At 39.3% G+C, this 23130-nt stretch overlaps 1 protein-coding gene across 1 annotated transcript; it reads left to right on the top strand.

Moving 5' to 3' along the window:
• The first annotated feature begins 6433 nt into the window (after positions 1-6433).
• On the top strand, positions 6434-9383 carry LOC131899044 (testis-expressed protein 13D-like). The gene is made up of 2 exons (XM_059250408.1): positions 6434-8348; positions 8824-9383. Exon 1 carries the CDS (start codon positions 6697-6699, stop codon positions 8263-8265), a length of 1569 nt encoding a protein of 522 aa, XP_059106391.1. The 5' UTR covers positions 6434-6696; the 3' UTR covers positions 8266-8348; positions 8824-9383.
• Positions 9384-23130: the final 13747 nt, after the last annotated feature.

Raw genomic sequence — 23130 nt, forward strand, 5'->3', positions numbered from 1 at the left:
GCTGTGAACAGAGCTCCAGTCCTCTGCAAGAGCTATACCTATTCTTAACCCCCTAGTCGTCTGTTCAGCCCATCAGTTGGTATATCACGCCTAGCAGGTTAGTGTGGAGTTCATAGTGTTCCCAGACGGTTAAGACCATTGATACCCTTTCTCCCCCAGTAGCCTACAGAGTGCTTTCTGGGATTATGAGTGGTAGCCAGCAGGGTAGAAGCTTCCAGCTCAGTTCTGGCTTGATTCCTCTAAATCTTGAGAGGAAGATGAGTGATATCTTCAGCTATGAGACCCTATTTTTGAAGCTGAAAAAATATAAAGCTCATGGACATTTATGAAACATGGTTACCTTAACTTGTGAACAGTTTGAAGATGTTATAAAACTTAATAATATATGAAATCACTTTATCTAAAGAAAGTTTCACCAGCTTGGATATGGTAAGGTGGTTTTTTTTTTGTTGTTATTGGTAGGTTTTTTTTTTAAAGAAACATATATATCTTCTAAAAACTATTTTATCTGGATTAAATCCATGACATGGATTTGTCTTTGCATTTGGGTCTGCCTTTGAACCAGGATTGTAGATATCTTGCAACAGTCTTTGTTCCATGTCCTTTCTTTCCTTTCCCTGACCTCTGTGTTACTTTCATGCTGACCTCTTTGGCATTTGTAAGCACTGCATGGAACTGGAACCTTGTTAGGTGCTAAGAATAAAAAGATGAAACAATACCGATTTCCACTCTCAAAGGATTAAGATTAGTTGGTGAGATAGAAGTAAAGAAACTAATTACAGGTCTGGAGAGATGGCTCAGTAGGTAAAATGCCTGCTGTGTATTCTTGAATACCTAAGTTTGAACCCCTAGCCCCATGTAAAGTCTGGGTGTGTAACTCAGTACTTGTAAAAATGCAGAGACAGGATGACCTTTTGGGCTCACTGGCCAGCCAGTTTAGCCACATCTGTAAATAAGCTAGTAAGAATAGAAGTGGTCTTTGTATAAGTCTGAAAGCATATAAAGAACTCCACAACTGGGGATGGAGGGTGGATAAAGAGGAAAGAAATGGCTGCAATGCAGTAAATGATCTCTCTGGTGTTTGAAATTGCATGCTTATACTACTCTTCACCAACACCAAATGGACAGTATCTACGATGCCAGCAGCCTGTGCTCCTGGCATAAGTTGCCAAGTGACAGAGGGAGCAACATGGACCTTAGTTTCAGAAAATCATAGTTATTTGTTATGTCTGTATGGTAGGTCCCTGGAAGATTTTAAAAAAAATTGTCTTTACTTTGCCTGTCCAACTCAGACCATTCTCAGGGTCAAGGGAGCATCCTACAGGAGCTAGGCTTTTAAAAGCCCATGTATAAAGCACATATTTGAAAGGGTCACACACATGCCCTATACTGTATACATGCTCAGGAAAGGCCTGAGCTAAGCCACTCTTCTTTGACTCTCATGTCCCAAGATGCAGGAAGTAAAAGTAAAGACAGTATGATTAATGAGATGGGTGTGGTGGTTTGAATGAGAATGGCTCCCATAGGCTCATGTATTTGAATACTTGTTTTGTGGAACTGTTTGGGAAAAATTGGGAGGTATGGCCTTGTTGGAGGAGGTGTGTCAATGGGATTTGCTTGAGGGTTCAAAAGATTCTTGCTGCTTCCAATGGTACCCTCTCTGCCTAATGGTGGTGGATCAAGATGTGAGCTCTTAGCTGTTCCTGCCACCATACCTTTGCTCTATTATCATGGACTCTAACCCTTTGAAACAGCAAGTCCAATGTTAATGCTTTCTTTTACATGTTGTTTTGCTCCTAGCAATAGAAAAGTAACTATGCACTCAGACCCAAAGAAAGCTTTTCCACTCCCATGGGGCTGAGGCCTTGGTTCTTGAGATGTGAAATAATGCACATTCACTCAAGACTTCACTCACTCCCTGCAGTTTGTTTCTTTGTCTCAGTACAGTAGATCATCATTTTTTCATCTCCCTGTATTTTGTTGGTGATATTTCCACTGAGTTTTTTGTTTCACTGGGCTTTGGCTTCTAAGGTTTCTATTGTTTTAGAACCTGTATCTCCTTGCTGAATATCTTACTTAAGTTGCTTTTTAAAAATTCACGTCTTGAACTAACCTCTTTATTTCATATTTACTTAAATCTTTTTTTTTTTACATTGAAAATATATTAGTTTACATGGTCTAGGTTTCATTCTGGCATTTTTGAAACAAAGTTAGTTTTAATTGTTTCTCTTCCTCCTCATCCTTTTCCCTCCCTTGTGCTTTTCCAGCTCTAATAGACTCCTCTCTGCTTTCATGCCATGGGTGATCTTTTGTCCTCTTTCCATTTTCTTACTATCTCTTGTTTCCCTCCAGTAGTCTCCTATCTAGTTTCATAACCATTTCATGCCACCATATTTGCATACATATAAACATTAGAAGTTCTGATCTGCATATGAGTGAGAACATGTGATTTTTGTCATTTAGAGTCTGGGTTCTCTTTGATCAATTTTTAGTATAAACTTTCGGAATTCGTTGTCTGGTATTTTAGTCATTTCAATAAATTTGGATTTGCTTTTTGAAGGGTTGTGAATCTTAAGAGGAGTCATATGTTTTTCTTTTCATACTTCTTTTGTGTTTAAGATTTGTGTCTGTCAGGATACATATCTCTTTCAGTCTTCTTAATGAGCACCCTGTTCTTGAGGGCTCAATCCCCAATACCACTCAGAGAAGAGTAAATAATAACACCCAAACATACCACATATAGAAACAATAAAAAAGAGATAACTACTATACAACCTACAAACATAGACACAAATAGGGCAAATGTGATGTAGAATAAACTATGAAGTTAAAATGAGTCAAGGTTATACTGGGCTACCTATGAAGTTGTTGCACCAGAATTTGTTTCAACATACTCAGCATCCTAAACATTCAGAGGCCATTGTAGCTGTGGTTGAAAGATGCATGGCTAGTGATTAAGTGGGCAAAAATCTTGGCCCCATCCATGTGATAGTGGTTTGGCAAGCATGCAAAATTCAGTGTTATAGGATCATAGTGGCTTCTACCTACAATTCAAAAGAAATCCTGGGAGGCCAGGCAATATGGGCAAAGTTAAGGGTCCCTACAAGCAGACCACGAAGAGATTATGTGTGAAACTGTGAGAGTGAAACATTAGCTGAAGTGGGCTTCTCAAAAAGAAATGCTGGCCACATGGAATATCTGCCAAGGAAAACTGCAGCAGAACATGGAACCAGTGTCAGAGATATGCTAGTGGACTGCAACCATCAAAGCCACACTGGTGGGACTTCCCAAGAAGTCCTTTGGAGTTTATAGTATGTTAAAAGGCTTAATTGAAAGCCAGATTTCTTAAACCTTTTCCATTACCAACTTATTTTTTTCCTCAACAATTTTTTCACAACCTGGGTTGATATGTAAAATAGTTATACAAAAATCAAACATTTACTGATAATAAATTATAAAGAAATGTGTTTAAAAACACTCCTTTGGTAGACATATAGATTGATCATTTATTAAATGTGAAAGCAAATTTACATAGTAATGAAATGCATATTGAGTTAAATCTTGGTTGAATAGTTGATACTGCAGAATATAGAGCATCTTCAACATTTTTCAGAGTTAATCAGTAGTTTTATTTTATAACCATCAATGCTGAGACCACAACTGCACATAAATAGAGTATAAAATGACAGAAATATATTTAGGGTTATTTAAAAATTATTGGAAATTTTATCCTAATCTCAAGCCAAAATTCAAAGAGTAATTATTTTTATGAAATTCAGAAACTCAAACAGCAATTTAAAAAAGCAAACATTGTAACACAATATAATTCTATGATAATTTAATACATGTTGAGCAATGATGTAAGAAAAATATTAAAATTCTTAGTTTTCCGCAATTAGATCATTATATTTTTATAGGAAAAGAAAATTTGCATGTTTATTTTAAAAAAGAATAGCACTGAAATAATATAAAGTAGTCTCAAACATGAGTCTAGGTCATTCAGGTAGCAGTTACTATGGCATAACAGCACATGCAGTGCAGCTTACATGTTGTGTATTTAGATGCAGTACAGTTGAGTACTCCAGAAACACTTTGGATTCATTACAAGTTTAATTTTGAATTAATTTTTTTTTGTCATTGCATTCAAAACACTTTTACTCTTGTCTAATTTTTCTTCACCCCCAATTTGATTACACAATCCCATATAATCCACAGTTTAAGAAGCTGGATCTAAAACAAAGTACAATGCTATTACATATGAAATGTTATAATGAAACCCAATTATTTTGTATGTTAACTAAAATTAATTAAGCTCTATGAGAAATAAAATAATCTATCAAGAAGATATATTATTATAAGCATATAGGAATCTAACAGAAAAGCCTCCAAATACATATATAAGTGGGTATACTATAAGTATATCAAGCAGTTCTACAATAGTTAGAGACTTTAATATTTCACATGTAAGGATGTAAAGAAAGACTGATCAAAGTGTTAATACAAAAATGGTAGCTTTAAAAATAGCCGTTTAGCCGGGCGGTGGTGGCGCATGCCTTTAATCCCAGCACTCGGGAGGCAGAGCCAGGTGGATCTCTGTGAGTTCAAGGCCAGCCTGGTCTACCAAGTGAGTCCCAGGAAAGGCGCAAAGCTACACAGAGAAACCCTGTCTCGAAAAACCAAAAAAAAAAAAAAAAAAAAAAATAGCCGTTTAAAAATAGGCCTAACAGACAACATAAAACAAATATTTTTCTCAGAAGCACATGAGAAGGGGTCCAGGAAGGACCAGATGTTGGGATTACAGCTGTGTACCACCACCTTTCGCTTGGTGGAAGGGCATAACAAATGAGCGTTCAGGGGTTTCATGGCTCAGTGACTTGATATTCTTCCTGACAGACATTCTGAGTTTGTCTGCTCAGGATGAAGAGGGAAATTCGCAGCTGTCAGGGCTGACCTTTTGGAAGGATTGAAGCAGTAACTTAGTAAAGAGTCTAAGAGGGGACTGAAGTGCTGGCTAGGGTTAAAGCTGTTGGTGCCAAGACTGATGACCTGAGTTCCACCTTCAGGATTTACATGGTAGAAAGAGAACTGACGACAGCAAGTTGTCCCCTGACCTCCACAAGTGTCTAAACACACACACATTTAAAAAAGAGTGTAGGAGGTGAATTAAAAAAAATTATTGTTCTACAGGGTTACCATAAGGCCATGTTCATGAAAGTAGATAATGTACTTGGAGCGTATTCCTTTTTTACCCCTGACTACACCCTTCACTTTCCCTCTCTTATTAGTTCTCTTTGTTCTCCAGTTTTGCTTTTACTTTCATGTTATCTGTACATATGTGATCTCGTGGATATATAGAAGTTAGGACCTACAAATGAGAGAAAAACTGTTATTAACGTATTTGTTATGGGGCTAGAAAGCTGGCTCACCAAATAAAGGCACTCACCATGCAAGCCTGTGGCCTGAATCTGGGCTTGAGAACCCATGTAAAGGTGGAAGGAGAGAACCAACCCCACCAACTTGTTTTTTGACCGCCATGTGTGCCTGCTCATACACATCACACATACAGGCACACAAGTACTACCAATAAAATTAGAAAAAATAAAAATACATATCTGAAAACATGCATGTAAGTAACAATATATGGACCAAACAGGTTATATTTAGGAATATATATATGCATGCTCTAATAAATAATGAAAAAAGAGGCCATGAATTTGAAAGAGAGTAGGACTGAGGCAGTATATGGGAGGCTTTGGAGAGAGGAATGGAGAAATGTAATTACATTATAATCTCAAAAATTAAACAACAGCAACAACAACAACAACAAAACGTATCTATGTGAGACCGGCTTACTTCATTCACTAACTATAATTATCTCTGGGAATTGTTTTTGATGTAGGGTTTCACTCTAAATAGCTCAAGCTGACCTAGAACCCTTTGTATTTTCTGCCTAAACCTCCAGAATGCTGGGATTGCAGATGTCAGTCACTAAGCCTAATTTAAAAGCATTATATATATATATATTTTATATATCAACTACCTGTCGGACCAGAAGCTTTCAATATTCTTACCACACTGGGTATAGAGCCCAGAGCCTTGAGGTATCTAATCAAGGGCAAGCTCTCCACTACAGGACTCAGAACAGCAAAACCCAAACCATAATAAAACAGCGAAAGAGTCAGGGCTGAGATGTGAGCAGCCCTTATGCACTCATATTTAACTCTAACTCTTGACTATGATGGCTTCTTTCCATCATCTTAACTGTTTTCTTTCCCAAGCTTCTGTCCCTGCAAATGCCACCTTACTTGTGCTCCCAGTAGGTGGCGCTGCGCCAAGGGGCGTGGCTTCTGGGGGCGTGGCTTCTGGGGCGTGGCTTCTGGGGGCGTGCCTTCTAGGCACCTGCTCCTCTCTGTGATGTTCATGAGGGTGACGTTCTGTCCTACGTCAGTGCTGCTCTGTCAGCGTTGCTGCCTTGCCGCCATTACTGCGTTTGCCGTTGTCCTCGTCCTCGATGTTGTCGGGAGGCTGAGGTGGTGAGAGGATTGGCTTTGATTTTTGTGAGACTGGACGAAGACCAGTCTAGGACTGAGCCAGTGGGAAGAGGGGAACAGATTGATGGCAGGGACTGTATGTGTGACCGTTGTTTGACAGCGACGGAAGTGTGTCAGGCGCTAGAGTGACTAGGCCTCATTGACCATGGCGGTGGACTTGGGGGACCACTCCAGTGGCTTTCGCCACAGTGAAGTGATTAGATTTATTAATAATGAAATCCTCATGAATGGAGGTGGGCCTGAATTCTACACGGCTTTCCGCATGCGTCCCTGGAATGAAATAGAAGACCAACTTTGCACCATTCTGATCGACCCTCAGGTGCCACGTTCTTTCAAAAGGGCCTGCACCTGGAGTGCCTTGGCCCTGAGCGTGCGAGTAGGTGAGAGGGAGCGTGAGCAGCAGGCTTATATGGTAGGGTTGCCACAAAATACAATGGGGCAGCACCCCTCGGCTCCCGGAGCCTCAGTCTCAGAGCTGTGGCAGCTGCGTCAACAGCGAGAGGAGGCAGTCACCCAACTGCTTTCCACTCAAGCTGCCCTACAGCAGGCCATGAGGGAATGTGATGTATTGCGCAGGAGGCTGTACCATGCTGAAAGGTCTGCCCAGACGGCTATGACGGTTCAAGATATGGTGCCGAGAGCTCAAACCCAACAGCTTGGTGCTTCAGTGGTGCCTCTGAATCCAGATCATGCAAGAGTTATGGGTGCAATGGGTGGGTACGACAGGCACTATTTGGAGGCACAGGCATCAGCTGCAACAAATGTTTTTTACATGCCGGGAAGCACAAGTTCCTGGCCCCTGGCCATGCAACCTTCTGTGCCAGTTCCAGTTCCATACCAATTCCCACCACATCCACAATTCCTAATGGGATCTCCATTCGTGATGCCCTTTTCACCTCCAGTAGTCATGGAAACAGAAGGTGTTGTAGTTCCAGTTCAGATGCCTCCTGTGTATCAATCAAGTCCATTTGCTGCACCATGCTCCCGGGATCCAGCTGGTCTACGGGACCAGAGAAGCTACATGGCTACTGAAGCTCCTCCAGTCATCCAGCGTTCTTTTCCCTCAGGGAACATCAGAGACTTCAGACAGGAGGGACGCCCAGAGAAGTCGCAGGGGACAGATACCAGGGGAAACAATAGAAGCCACATTCAAGGGCAAGGTCTACGAAGAATCCAGGAGAGGGTTACCTTAGTGGATACTGGAAATGATAATGAAAACAAAGAAGAAAATGGGAAGGAAGAAGAGAACAGAGAGAAGGAAGTAACACCTGCAGTACCAGCAGAAGTAGCAGCAGCAGCAGCAGCAGCAGCAGCAGCAGCAGCAGCAGCAGCAGATGGCGCAGAAGAAAAAGGAGAAGAAAAACCAGCAGCAGCAGCCCCCGCCGCCGCAGCAGCATACAGTAATACTGTAGACAGCCTGCAGAGTCTCCAGGAACTACATCTTTCTGAGGAAGGTGAGCTCCACAGCCCAAGTGAAAAATGTCCCCAGACAACACCTCTGCCTCCCTTGGGCTCAAGGAGAAGTCAAATCAAAAAAGGTGTGAAGGAGGTCCAGCCAACCCATGTGTGGGAGAGCTGGAGCCAAGTGGTGAGAGACAGCCCAAAGAAACAACAGCCTCAGCTACGGAAGAAGGATAGGAAACCACAAATGGGAGCAGCTTCCGAATCCCAGCCTGCCTCAGCGTCGGGGTCTGGCCAAGGTGTAAAGCTATGAATTTTTCCTTGTTCCAAGTCTGCTCCAAGTGCAGAGTTTATATGGCAGCTGAGGGTGGAGGACAAACACACTGATTGCAGAAAGTAAGTAAAGGAAACCAGTCTCCTAACAACTCCTTCCCCATCAAAAATAATGTGCTTTACAGACAAATAACCTTTTTGTCCTCTACAAAAATATTTATTTATTTATTTATTTATTTATTTATTTATTTATTTATTTATTTATTTATTTATTTATTTATTTTTGAGACAGAGTTTCTCTGTGTAACAGCTCTGGCTGTCCTGGAACCCAAGTGCTGGAATTAAAGGGATGCACCACCATGGCCTAGCCTGTTTTTTTTTTTTTTAAATTAACATTAAAAGCTATCTTGATTATACTGTTCAGTAAGGAAAAGAAAGTCGATGCTTTATATAGGTTAGTGTTGTTTTGTTTAAATAACAACTATAACATTTAAAATATGTATATTATTTTTTCATTTATTTGGACAAAGAAGGGCTCCCTTTCAATACTGCATTCCTTAAGCCAAGATTTCTTCCTAATAGCATTTCCATTTTGCAGTTTTTCAGGTGGTGAATTCCTGATGGCTATTCCTGATGAAATGACACTCTGAAGTAAAGAAGATGAAATTATGAAACCTTTTTTTTTTTTTTTTAGTTCTCCGCTTCTGTTTCCTTCTTAATTTCCTTTTTCTGAAAATACCACATATTGACTAGGAACACTCAAAATTATAATCTGCATTGAATTTTGGAAATAGAACTCTTTCTTGAAAATACTGTTTTTCTTTTGTTTGCTTTTCTAAAGTTTATAGGTTAAAGCAGTGTTTAGATATCACATCTCTACAAATTTGCTTGTTGGTGAGGAAGCTGAACTTGCTCAATTATAATACCACCCAAGATCCGAAAGAAACATCTTAATTCTCATGGGCCCTGTAATTCAGTGAGACCCCCACTAGCTAAAGCAAAGACAAGTTAAACGTAAGAGAAGAAAAGATTACTGGCACACAGCATGGGGTCACTGTAGAACAAACTAGTTTTGTTAGAATTTAATTCTTCACTAGGATGATGGGCTAGCTTAAAAGAGTTTTGGAGATTGTAATGTTAAATTCTATATGATAAATTTGATCTATTTCATGAAACAGTTATTTAGAGACTTTCATAAGTGAATTTGAGTAAACAAACCGTTCATTTACATGCTCTCATGCCAAGTGAGATAAACTACCAGGAAGGAGCCAGGGGTGGGGGCTTTAGCTTTGTCGCCAGTCTGAACTAAAGCAGTCACTTAGTTCTTTGAATTATTCTGCATTAACCATATTCTACCTTTTCAGATTTTCTTTTTCTTTTGCTGCTACTAACGAACAATAAAGAGTGTCAACTTTCATGATGTGTCTTTTGTGTGGTTTGTATTTTGGGGAGGGTTGGCTCAGATGGTAGCATCTCAAATCATCATCTTCCATCCTATTGAAGTGTAGGATAGTCAATGTTAGCTACTGTTGGAGGGCCCTTCCTCTTCCAGGGAAGATCCAGGAATTCCAGGCACTTCTGTGAAGCTTTTGGGGGTGGGATGGTGAGTGGAAGGGACAAAGGGTGAAAAGGTGGAGTGGGTGGTTCTGCCTAAGTTGGAGCCCTTGTACAGGGAGTCCGGTCCTGCTCTGTACCAAGAATCTCTGTAGTGTTATTTCCTTGGGGTTCCCTAATATCCCATAAACAGAAATTCTCTTTCTGCCTGTGGTAGTTTGAAAGATAATGGCCCCCAAGGGAGTGGATCTATTAGGAGATGTGGCTTTGTTAGAGTAGGTGTGGCCTTGTTGGAGGAAATGTGTCACTGTGGAGGCAGGCTTTGAGGTCTCATATATGCTCAAGATATCACCCAGTGTCTCAGGCCAATTCCTGTTGCCTGCACAAGATGTAGAAATCTCAGCTACCTCTCCAGCACCATGTCTGCCTGCACACTACCATATTCCCAGCCCCCATGCTCCCCACCATAGTGATAATGGACTAAACCTCTGAAACTGTAAGCTGCCACCTTAATTGTTTTCTTTATAAGAGTTGTCATGGTCATGGTGTCTCTTCATAGCAATAGAAACCCTAACTAAGACATTGCCTTTCTGTTCTTCAAGGCATTGTCACTAGTCTCCTACCCATAATCCTATAAAGGTGCCTCTACTGCACTCCACAATCTCTTCATGCCCACAAAACCAGTACCATGTGGGGAACTGACACATTATTTGCCAAGTTCTGTTGACAATTTGATATATGTAGTTTTGGCTCTCTTTGGACTATAAACTTCAGAGTGCTGACATGGAGGAAATACTTCCTTGAAGACTTCAAGTTGACACTCAACTAGTACAGGCAATTTTTATCATAATCATTTGTGCTTATAGCACCTTGGAATTTTAGGAATATTGACACAAATGGGACTTGGGAATGTACCAGCAGGGTTTTATATATCAGTAGTTCTTTCTAGATCTAAGTATAACTGTTTCTTTTATGGCTTCAAAAGAGATTGCTGTTCATTATCGAGCATTTAGACCTCTATGGAAACAATTATTCTATGCATACTTTTTGTATATTTTAATTTATTTGTATGGTCTTTGAAGTCTAACTTTCAAAGCAACTTGAACCACTGAGGCCTTCAAATTACTACCTTCTTGGATAGGTACATAAAAGAGAGTTGCATATTTTGTTTGTGTTCTGACAAATAAAGCTTGCCTGGAGATCAGAGGGTAGAGCTAGCCACTAGTTAACTATAGAGGCCAGGCAGTGGTGGCACACACCATTAATCCCAGTACTTGGTAGGAGGAAGCAGGAAGATGTAGCTGGAGAATTTTTCTCCAGCTCCCGCCACCAAGTCCCGCCAGTCCCAGAGCCTACTTATAAAATAAACACACAAACTCTTACATTATTTAAACTGCTTGGCCATTAGCTCAGGACTGTCATTGTCTAGCTCTTACTCTTATATTTAGCCCATTTCTATTAATCTTTACTTTGCCACATGGCTCATGGCTTACTGGTACCTTACATCTTCCTTGTCCTGGCGGTGGCTCCAGGCAGTCTCTCCCTTCCCTTCCTGTTCCCTCAATTCTCTTCTCTGTTAGTCCCGCCTATACTTCCTGTCTGGCTATTGGCCAATCAGAGTTTATTTACATATAGCGATATCCACAGCAGGAAGATTATGAGTTCAAAGCCACCCTGTGCTATATGAGATTGAATCAGTCTAAAAGAGAACCAGAGCCAGGTGGTGGTGGATCACACCTTTAATCTCAGCACTAGGGAGGTGGAGACAGGATCTTGGCACCCCATTCAGTCTGAGGATTCATAAAGACAGGGTCTCCCCCACCCCCCATTCGGTTTAAGGATTCCTAGAAGTAAGAAGTTTCTGGTGGCTGCCTGCTCTGATTCTCTGATATTTTAGCTTTATTTGTCAGAACACAAACAAAATATCATACAACAGAAAGTGACTGGTTTCTCGGGAAAGAACCTGAGTATAAGACAAATTGCTAAACGGTCTTATTAATAAAAAACCTGGAGCCAGATATTATGATAAATTCTGAAAGATCAGAGGAGCAGAACAAGCCACAGCCAACCTCACCTCGAAAATTCCTCATCCGATCCTGTTTCCACAAATCCTCAGACTGAAAGGCTCTGATTTCCTCACCCCTGAGGATCTTAAACTGCCACTAAAAAGCTTCTAAACTTGAAAGCCTCCAGTTCCTGGTCCTCATGCCTTATATACCTTTCTGGGATTAAAGCTGTGTCTTTCCTAAGCAAGACATGAGATCTTAAGTTCTAGGATTAAAGGTGTGTGCCACCACTGTCTGGCCTCTATGTCTGGCTCTGTTTCCAGTGGGGCCTTGAACTCACAGAGATCCATATGGATCTCTGCCTCCGGAATGCTAGGATTAAGGGTATGTGCCACCACTGTCTGGCCTCTATGTCTAATCTAGTGGCTATTCTATTCTCTGACCCCAGATAAGTTTTATTAGGGTACACAATATATTGGGGGACACAATATACCACCACACCTGGGCTTTAGAATCAGACAGACATGAGTTGAGATACTTGCTCTATTTCTAGCCATGTTCTGTCACAGAAATTACTGAATTTCTCTGATCCCCAATGCACTGGCTAATTTTATGTCACCTTGACATGGGCTAGAGTCATCTGAGAGGAGGAAACCTCAATTAAGAAAATGCCTTTATAAGCTTGGGCTATAGGCAAGCCTCTAAGGCACTTTCTTAATTATCGATTGATTAAAGAGTATAAACTGATGATATGACTGCTCCTTGATATGGTAAAGGGGAAGGTTTTTATTGCAGATATAAGAAAGACAGCCAGAGGCATCTGGAAGAGTACAGAGCAGAGAGAGAAAGTAGACTGAACATGGCAAGAAGCCTGGTTATGGCCAGGGCTGTCTGCAAGAGAGGAGAGGACATCAGAGAAGAGAGAATAGAGAGAACATAATGAGAGAAACTAAGCCAAGAGTAGAGCTGAGGGGTGTGTGTGTGTGTGTGTGAGAGAGAGAGAGAGAGAGAGAGAGAGAGAGATAGAGAGAGAGAGAGAGAGAGAGAGGGAGGGGGGAGGGAGAGAGAGAGAGGGAGAGGGAGAGGGAGAGAAGGAGAGGGAGAGGGAGAGGGAGAGAAGGAGAGGGAGAGGGAGAGGGAGGGAGGGAGGGAGGGAGAGAGAGAGAGATTAGCTTTTCAGATGGGAAGTTAGAGTTTCATTAAAAAAAATGATATCTCACCCGGAAATAAGGGGTGCAGAAAGTTAACTCAATTAGTTACTATCTGAACGTAAGTAGGCTAATGAGGCAAGAAAATATACAGGAAGATTTATTTATGAGTAGCTAAGGAGTGGTGTGTGAGGAGTTGTTTCTGCAAACAAGAATGAGGCAGACCATTTGATAAACGTCAGTAAATGATCATGTAAAAGAGGTCAATGACAAAAATGGCATGCCCTTGGAATCAAATCAGATGTCACACTCTGTAGAAGGTTCTCTGTATATAGGGAAGGAAAGAATAATGCTAACCAGATATCAGGTACTGTGTTTGGATCTATATGCACTAAGAGGAAAATGGCATCAACCCTGTCTCCTAGGGTTTCACAAGCTCGTAGCAAAAAGCACTTAAGCATCTGTTAGGTTCCCGGCAAATTGGACAAACTATCTTGTTTATACTCACAGAAAAAGGTAAGTAAAAGTGCCAAAGGCTTGCCTTCATTTGATCTAGAAAAGGAGACTGGGCGATAAAACTTTATCTGTGTAGCAATTTCTAACTTGAATAGAAGATAAACTAGATTATTTATTTTCCATTTTTAAAGAATTCTTCTATGGTTGCCCTGGCTGGATCTACATTTCTGGGCTTAATGAATTTTCCCAAATTGCTGGACTACAGGTATATGCCATTGAACCTGTCTAGATCACTTTAGCAACAGATTACTCAAGAGTGCTGTTAGTTTGGTTAGATGGGTGGATAACTGATGGTCTAGATTCTGGGTCTGGAAACCTGAACAGCAGACCATCCAACCAGACCTTACCAAGACATACTGACAAATAAAACCTAGAAGCCCAGGAACATGCTATTTCAGCTAGAATTAGGGTGCTTTGAATTCAAGATGGAGGCAAAATCAGGCAAAGTAGACAAGTAAATATACATAGCAGATGGAATGATGAAGACTTTGCCATGTCAAGTAGGTTGTATTCATTCAGAATAAAATTTGAACTAGGTGTAGTACTGCCGTGCTTTGAGAACTCCACCCTCTCCTTTATCATAGCTCGTATTAGTTACTTTTGTATTGCTATGACAAAATACTTGACAAACAATTTAAGTCAGGAATACTTTGTCTTATGGTTTCAGAGGACTCAGTGGGACACAGCATCATGGAAAAGAAGAGGGTGTGGAGGAGTAATATACTTTATGAGGACCTGGAATCGGGAGTGAGATGGTGAGGAAAATGGAGAGGCAGAAGAAGAAAGGGGGAGGGAGAGGGGGAGGGAGAGAGAGAGAGAGAATGAAAATACGTGCATTGGATTTAGATGTACCTTTCAGAAGTATATGCCCAATGATTTACTTCCTCCAGGTAGGCCCCACCTCTTCACATTTCTACCCTCTACCAAGATAGTGCCACCAGCTGGGCATCAATCACTCAACACAGGAACCTGAATGTAACTGTCTGTTTGCATCCTTCTGTGACCTCTTTGAGGACAGGTACTATGTTTTTCTTCTCTCTAACCAAGTACCAACTATTGTATCTGACATACACTAGAAGGTCATGAGTAGCTGGAAGAATAATATATTTACTCAATAGGTTTAAACAAATACCCACAGCAACCTTGTGTCTGTTTCCCTTGTTGAAGAGGGCATTTAGAAAAAATAGCCTCATAAATAAACTTAGGTGTCAGCGAAAGGAGGTTCTCTCTCTTTCTCTTTCTCGTTCTAAAGAGTTTTTTTTTTCTTATTTTTGTAAAGGAAGTAAATTTTAGTGCTAAGAGAATGTGTAAACTCACCACATCATAACATGGTCACAGGAGAATTCACACTTCTTAGATAAGCTCGTGGAAGAACAAAGAGAGTTTTGAAAGGTTAGAGAAAAAGATTCTGAAATGTCACATCTGCTCTACAGAACTGACCACCCCTGGCATCATTCTTTTAATCTACCTGGGCTCCAGAATAGCCTAGGGCATTTGGAATGCAGACAATTAGCACCTCAGACAGGGCATCCACATGCAAAATCCTGTCACTTTTCAGAGATCTCAGGAGGTGACAAGTTTAGAAAAGAAGACCCTTTCAACCTTGGCTGACAGTTTTCCTAGCTTTCAATGTTTTTGTGTTTGATTTAAATGGCATCTATATTCAAAAAGTTTTCTCTAAAATATAAAGCTCTCTTTCTCTACTATGATTTTTATTTTGGAGATTATTTTAAAAACAGTAAGAACAAATACCTCCTCCTATCGAGACTTCAAGATCTTCCTTCTTTCACAAAATTGAGCTCTGCTTTTCTTCAAAGGAGCTTCTATCTATCTATCTATCTATCTATCTATCTATCTATCTATCTATCTATTCGTTATTTATTTATTTTAGGCTTTTATTTAGAGCAATGAACGTTAAGGCTGGAAATGACTACTTTAGGGGGGGGCGTCCCCTGGCTCAATTCTGTTTGACAGATGGAGAAAATAAGACTTAGACTTAGAGAAAGGAAGCCATTTAGTGGTAAAAGATGGAGTTCAAATCAGACCTCATAATTATTGTACTAACACTCCTTCTAATTCACACTGTAGTTTTTAAGGTGGGCCAAAGGTATGTAAAAGCATTTTGTGCATACGTGCATGCATGCACACACACGTGTGTGTGTGTGTGTGTGTGTGTGTGTGTGTGTGTGTGTGAGAGAGAGAGAGAGAGAGAGAGAGAGAGAGAGAGAGAGAGAGAGAGAGAGAGAGAGACATACAGAGACAGAGACAGAGACAAAAACACAGACAGAAAATTTCAGATTGTTTTCTTGACAGCCTTATTTCCAGCCATTTATTCGTTCACTAAAATATATATATACATATATTTAACACCCACTGTGTGCCAGTCACTGAGGATACAGTGATGAACAAAGTATATAAAATCCTGTTGTTATGGACCTTAAGGTCAAGTGGAAGAGACAGGCAGCAAATAAGCAGATTCTTCTGCTCATAAATGGGGCCCATTGCTTAGCTCTTTGTCTCTTGGCACCTCTATTATCTCCCCTGCTCTGCTGTATGATCTTTGTCTTCCTGTATTGTGGGCACAGGGACAGAGAAGGAAGAAAACTGTTTCAGTTCCTCTGTTCTCTACACTTCAAGCTCTGCATGAAGTTTGAATTTGCCAAAGTCAGGTTTAGTGTGTGTGTAGCAGCCGAGTGAAGATGTCAGTATTTTTCATCAACACTGTACTGGTGGGCTGGCTCACCTGTCAGCTTGCTTGTGAGATGACAATAAGGTACTGGATGTGAGAGTTGTACTATTACCTTATAATTTAACTGTTCTTTTTTTGATACGATTTTAGTTGTGCTGAACCCCACTGTACCTGGCTGCTTTGACAAGTGTGCTATTTTAGCAGTGCAGAATAAAACAGAAAGAAAAGAATGCATGGTATGCTTGTGCTGTCAGATCCAGGTTGCTCTGTTCCTAAGTTTGTAGATGATTTGTTCAGAGTTGTGCAGAGACTGAAAAAAAAAGTTAGGTTTTGTTTTTAACCTATGTAACTCTGAATGTTCCAGAAGTTACATGATAGATGGGGTGCTGTCCATATGACCCAATAAAAGAGGATGCCCTTCCTTTTCTTTTCATGTTTGAAATGTCATCACTGTAATTAATTCCTAACGTATTAGCTTTTTTCAAATACAGAGTCCTAGTTAGGTGAACTTCTGAAGTCCTGAACATTGAGGTAGGCATTTATGTTTCAGATCAATTTTAATTTCTTCCTTAAGCAAAACCATGGGAAAAAATTAGGAGTTGGTAGAAAACACATGAGGTAGGAAGATAATGAGATGATCTTGACCTAGTCCCTAGAGCTATTCTGTTGCCATCTTGAACAAAGTCACCTTAAAAAAATTCCTATTGAAAACGACTGTAGGAAATGTGGCTTTATATTTTAGCTACAAAGTTTGGGCACTGTTTTTCAATAAAGAAAGAAAGTTGTTACTGTCTACCACCAAAGACTTAGAAAATTACTCAGAAGTCCTGTAGGTAGAGAGCAAATCTTTACCTTGGTGCAGGATAGCTCTATGCACCCAATTCATTGAGCATTTAATATCATTCTCCTTAATGAGATTCTACCCATGCCATGTTCACAAGGTACTGAGTGTTGAAGCTGTGGAAGAAATACAACAGACAGCATAGCTTTCGCTGTTTCCACTCCAATTTAGAAAGCATTGTGCATTATCTAAAGATATGGATGAGACTCTTCAACTTCAGGCATTAAATGGTCTTATTTGGGAGGAAACAGGAGAAAGCTTTTGGGAAACATTACTTAGCATATTTTGAAATAGAGTCACCACTTGATTACAAAGAATGAAAGTGGAGAGGGTTAAAAAAATTAATGACAGTTTAGCATCAGTTGTAGACAAAAAGTTCACTACAGCAACAGAGACTAGAAGTTACAATATCAACACTAGCACGATCATATAAAATGAGTTTTATATCCAAAAATGACTTGGGCCTAGCCTCATATGCCAAAGGTCAAATAGAAGTTCACATACACCACCAATGGACGTGCCAAACTGGACAGAAAAAGGGTACAAGTCTGTAGTCCTATACAAAGAACCACAGGCAACTGAGTAAAGCTGGAAGAGGGGGAAGTGGTTTCTCCCAGAGAAGAGTACACTAATTGGTTGTCCAGTGCCAAATGGCCAGCCCTGAAAACGTACATACAAATAGCATTATATAGATTCAACAAGTTGTAATTAGGAATTATAGGTATATACGTATATGCATGCAATAAAATATTGTAGGAGAGCAGGGAACAGTATTTGGGAGGGTTTCAAAGATGAAAAGGGAAGGAAGAAATGTTGTAATTATAATCTCAAGAATTAAAAAAAAAACAAAACTAAGAAGCACCAGTAAAATGATGTGCTCTTCTTAAACCCTTCAGTTAGAATTTTTTAAGCATAATTATGGTTTTTTTTGTGACTAAATTGATACTTTTGGATCATGTACAAAATATTAAGTTAAAAATTAATATTTTCTTGAGCCTATGCTTGTTCAAAGATTAGGCATACAGCTTCACCTGTGAGGCTCTGATTCCATCATCAGCATTGAAGAAAAGAAAGCTTGTTCAGGAAGATCTAGTCCCAAAGTCCATAGTTCTCAAATACTTGGTGATGCCGTGGAAGCCTCATGACCGTGTTCTGCTATGATTTTGTAGTTCCAGTGCTTTTATGCATTTGTTTTGTCTGTTTCTGCCCCTCATGATGACATGTGCCACTTGCCGCTATCACCAATTCTTTTGTATACTAGTTAAACCAAGTCATCGCTGATGGCTCTGCAGGTTGCATGGACTACATAGGAACAAAAACATTATCAAATTTCTCATCTTTGTGCAAGGTCTGTCTGCATTGCTAGCCCAGCTCAAATATTACAAGTGTTCACCTTTCCAATGTTCCCCCTCCCCCACCAGGAACCCTCTGTTGGAGAGCAGGTGATCAAACCCCATGACAAGTTTGAAGCTGCTAAACTGCTGAGCTGGCCTTAATTGAAGTGTGAGAAGAGGTTTTAAGGCAGGTAGACAACATCCTGTTGTTGGGGCGCTCATCTCTTTTTTTTCAGACTAACTGCCCTGGGAGTCAGGTGGCTGATTGTGACTGGTAGCCACCGTAGTAGCAAAAGCAGAAGCAACATTTCCCCTTTACCATCTTTCTTCTGGGCCCATTCAAGAATCCACAAGGCATGGATGCAGTGACTGTGTACCATGGCAAAATCAGCAGAGAGACCGGGGAGAAGCTCTTGCTCGCTACTGGGCTGGATGGAAGCTATCTGCTAAGAGACAGCGAGAGTGTTCCTGGCGTGTACTGCCTGTGTGTTTTGTGAGTACATTGTGGTAGTGGGAGCTTGGTAGCACGTGTGTCCTGACCTTACTGGGGAGGCCTGAAAGGAGGGGCTGGGGGTTACAGCTTTTAGTAAAGGTAGTCAGAGACACAAGCAGCAGGAATTCTCTTCATCTCTCATGCATGGTCCCCAGGCTTCCCCAGAGTCAGCCCAGGGCTGTTGTGGGTAGTACTTGGGTATAGGTTGCTCATTGGGGATATAATCTACTGGGGCTCTCCAGTGCATTTGTGGCAGCCTCTGTTGTACTAGAGTGAGGATTTTCTGGAGCTGCTGGTTAGCTTCCTTTATAAGAGAGGCCAGGAGTTTAAAAACGTGGGATGTCTGATAAAAGATCGGGCTGACAATGGTTTTAAAGAGTACAGAAAGAAAACACCATTGTAACGATTCCGTTTGCTCTTTGCCTAGACTGTTGCCAGCCTCTTGCTCCATTTTGAACTAGGTGCAGCTGCATCTCGGCTCCCTGCCTTCCCGGCCAAGTAGATATGAGATCGAGTCCTACCATAGTTAGACTCGAAGCTTGTAATCTCAGCAAATCAATCTCTTAGCCCTTGAGTTTTCTCATGTATTAAATGGGATTCATATTCCAAGGGACTGTGAAGATTAAATATCTCCATGCTTTTAAAAACAAGTGAACATTGGGCTTGACACTGAGCAAATGTTCAGTAAGCGATTGACTTCAGTTTATTGTTACTCTCTTTTTGGACAATTTATTATAGTACTCATGGAGACATTTATACAGAATTACCTAGTTCAAGAATTACTGTAAGCAGGATAAAAAAAAAAAACTCACAAAATCCTCACTCTAGCACAGTAGAGCCCACATAAAAACAAAACAAAGAAAAATGCTTTGTGGTGAGTTTTGGACATGATGATACACTACAAAAATTTGAAGTACTTTCTGGGTCAGAAAATAAAGATTAAATTGAGGATGATGAGGGAGGAGTGTCACTGTACATTGATTTTTAAAAATGGCAAGCCTTATTTGTGGCAGTTTTCAGATCATGCTAAATACATCTATCATAAATGCTTAAAGTTAAGCATATGGAAAAATAATTTTTCAGTGTTGGGGACAGAACCCAGGATTTTGTATATGCTCGAAAATTGCTTTTCCACTGAACTAGACATCCAACCCTGGGCTTGGCCTTTAAGTTCCCAAGTGGAACCCCAGGAAGGGTGAGGAAAGCCAATGAGGATCCTTAGGCTTTTTTTTTCTTGTCAAAAGATGGAGGATGGTAAGTGAAATGAGCTGCTTTGGGTTAGTAGTGGGTTAAGTAGCATGCTCCTTAACCTAAAGGGAAAAATGAAGGTTCAAATGAAGCCTGTATAGGGGAGAGAGAGCGGGAGAAAGTATACCTAAGACTTCTACTTTATGAACCACCTGGTCATTCCTGCAGGTTACCATACCTGCTCCCCATTTAGGATTTTATACCTTCTGTTCAATATACGTCCCTTGATCATTCTAACAAATGTAAGGGACCTCTCTGTGTTGTTATTCAAGGAGCTTTAAACTTTCTATTAGCTTGTTTACTTGTACATGGGCTCTACCACAAATATATCTTCATGAAGGAACAAATATTGTCTCTAGGACCAGAAAAATATCCTGGTACATACTAGGCACTCAGCAAACAATTTGAAATTAAGTGAATGAACTGTTAAGGCATATTGTACTCTTTACGACAAAGAGCCTTGGGCTGACAAGAGGCCAGGGTATGGGCTCTAGGGAGTCACTCAAATTCTCTAGGGACTTCATCTTCTATACATGAAAAACAGAAATCTTTTTTTTTTTTTTTCAAAAGTTTGCTCTAAGTAAAATCTTGAAGAGAGGAATCCTTAGTTTTTTAGGCAGATGGGTCAGAACCATGCAAGGAAATTCTCATAATTTTAGTTTTCATTAAAGGTGAATGCTGCATGAATGTAAGGTTTTTGTTGTTGTTGACTAATTTCTCCATGAAAAGAGACAAGTAGAGAATTCCTCCTGTCATATGGGTTTTTGGAGTTATGACCAGATTATCGTGAAGGGAAAAGACAAAATGCTTTGCCTTTGATCAGTTCTTCAATTATTGTGGAGCTGAGTGTCCCTTTTGATACACGTAAACATTTCATTCTCTCTTACTGGAACTACGTGGCACTTGCAAAATGTTATTTTGGAACAAACGATGCACTGTTCATTCAAAATACTAATTCGTATGATATAGAGTAGAAAGAAATAGAATCATATATGCATGAACAAACATATAATAATTGTAGTTTACTGAGTGCCACTTTATTCTATCTATTATTTATTCCCAATAACCAAGAAGGTTTGCTTGAACTTCAGTTTACTCTATTTTTATTGCATACTTCAAATTGTACTTTCAGAGTATACATTCCTCTTTCCCAGAGGAAATCCCAGTTGTGGCTCTCAGACAGGACCTTTTCTCCTGGTAGGTTTTAGGAAACAGAGTGTTTCAAACATTGTAAAAGTTTTCCACTTATAAAATCGTTGCTCTTCATTTATAATAGGAAGATTTTCTTCCGATTATTTTCTCTAAATAAAATTAGAATTAAAACAATCTGTAAAAATAGTCTTTTATACTTATTTGTGATATAAAATTTGAAAACATAGATAATGGAATCAAAGGAAAAATCATGTATAATCTTATGACTTAAAAGCAACTACTATTAAGTAAAAATTCTTCTATATTTTAATAAGATGAATATTTTTGAATATGTACATCTTTTATTAAATTTTGCTGTAAGTTCCATGTAGTATGAAGTAAAAGCTGACCCATATATAATATTTTCACTAATAAATTCAAGACATTATTTTATAAGGGCTATATTTTCATTCAGCTAAGTTGTAAATGAACCATATTTTTCTTGACCAATCTCTCATTTTATTTCTTATTGACTAATTTTGTTTTTTTGACAGTTTCATACATTTACACCAGCCTTGACACCTGAATCATTCAATACTTTTAAATTATAAATTCTACATATAAATGATTACCATAAATGTGTATTCTATCTTATGTGTATAATTGTCCTTTGCAATGAGTATTCTTGTTAAAAATAATTTTTTTTGAAATTTTATGTCTAATTTTTATTATATTTGCACTCTATTTTTCATATTTTAGATTTTATTAATGGCACTGAGTGTTTTTGATGTGGTTGTTAAACTATTTTTTCCTATACATGAACTGACTATTTGCATACTTCTATCACTTAATGATTTAGATCTTATTGCTTTTCATACATGCATACACATACATGCACAAATACGTTATGTTGCAGATGTCCTTTCTCAGTTTGCTGTTTTCTATTTCATATTTTTAGTACTGAAATGCATCACTCAGCTTCTTCATGTTTGATTTCTCTCTTTGCTTCTCAGCTTAGAAAATCTTTTCTCCTCCAGAGATACATAAAATTTCACTATTTTGTTTTAAATATGTGGTTTTATTAATTTCTATTCTATCCTTTTATTTCATTTGAGTTTTATGTGCATAAAGATGTAATTTGATTTGTTTCCAGGTAGTTATCAGTTGTCCAACATAGTTTACTAAACTGAATTTCCATTCTTCATTTGTTAGGCTACTTTACCAAGTACTAAAGAACTGACTATTTATAATCTTGTTATTATTTCTGGACTATTTGGTTCAGTAGATCTATTTGTGCTTATCTTAATCAAATTAGTATACCATAATTTCCAAACATATTAGAAAGTTATTAGGTAGTCTCATCTACTGGTTATTTATGATGAAATCTAAAATAATTCTCTTAAATTGGATTAAATTAGTATCAATAATAAATTAAGAAGAAATTGTCATCTTTAAAGAATTGACTCTTTTCAAAGATATGGTATAAGATTTTATTCTCTTCCATTTTCTAGGTATCTCAAGTTTCTTTCATTGAAGTACATATTATACCCTCACAATCTTTCATTTTCACTCCAATATAGAGAGCTACTAGGTAGTAGCTCATCACCCCCTGGGATTGCCTCATGAGAGGAAAACTAATTATTATTTCCACAATTACATAGCTGACTTTATTCTTTTCTGCTGAAAGATTTGGAAGAAGAAACACATTTATAGTTCTTTAGTCTCGAAGACACATAATGATGTAATTTTTCACATATGTCTTTGGATGCAAGAGGGTTTTTTTTTTGTCCTTTTTCAAGGGGTGAAACTGATGATTACTCTTCTCCTCTGGTAGTGTTCATATTCCCTTCCAGCACTATGAGCTAGCCCATAGAGATGAAGCCTCCAGGTTTGTACCAGCTTAACTTCTCCATGTTTTATGCTTCAAGTATGTGGTGTTGTCAGC

This window comes from Peromyscus eremicus, chromosome X (assembly GCF_949786415.1).
Source record: "Peromyscus eremicus chromosome X, PerEre_H2_v1, whole genome shotgun sequence".
NCBI classification, from domain to species: Eukaryota; Metazoa; Chordata; class Mammalia; order Rodentia; family Cricetidae; genus Peromyscus; species Peromyscus eremicus.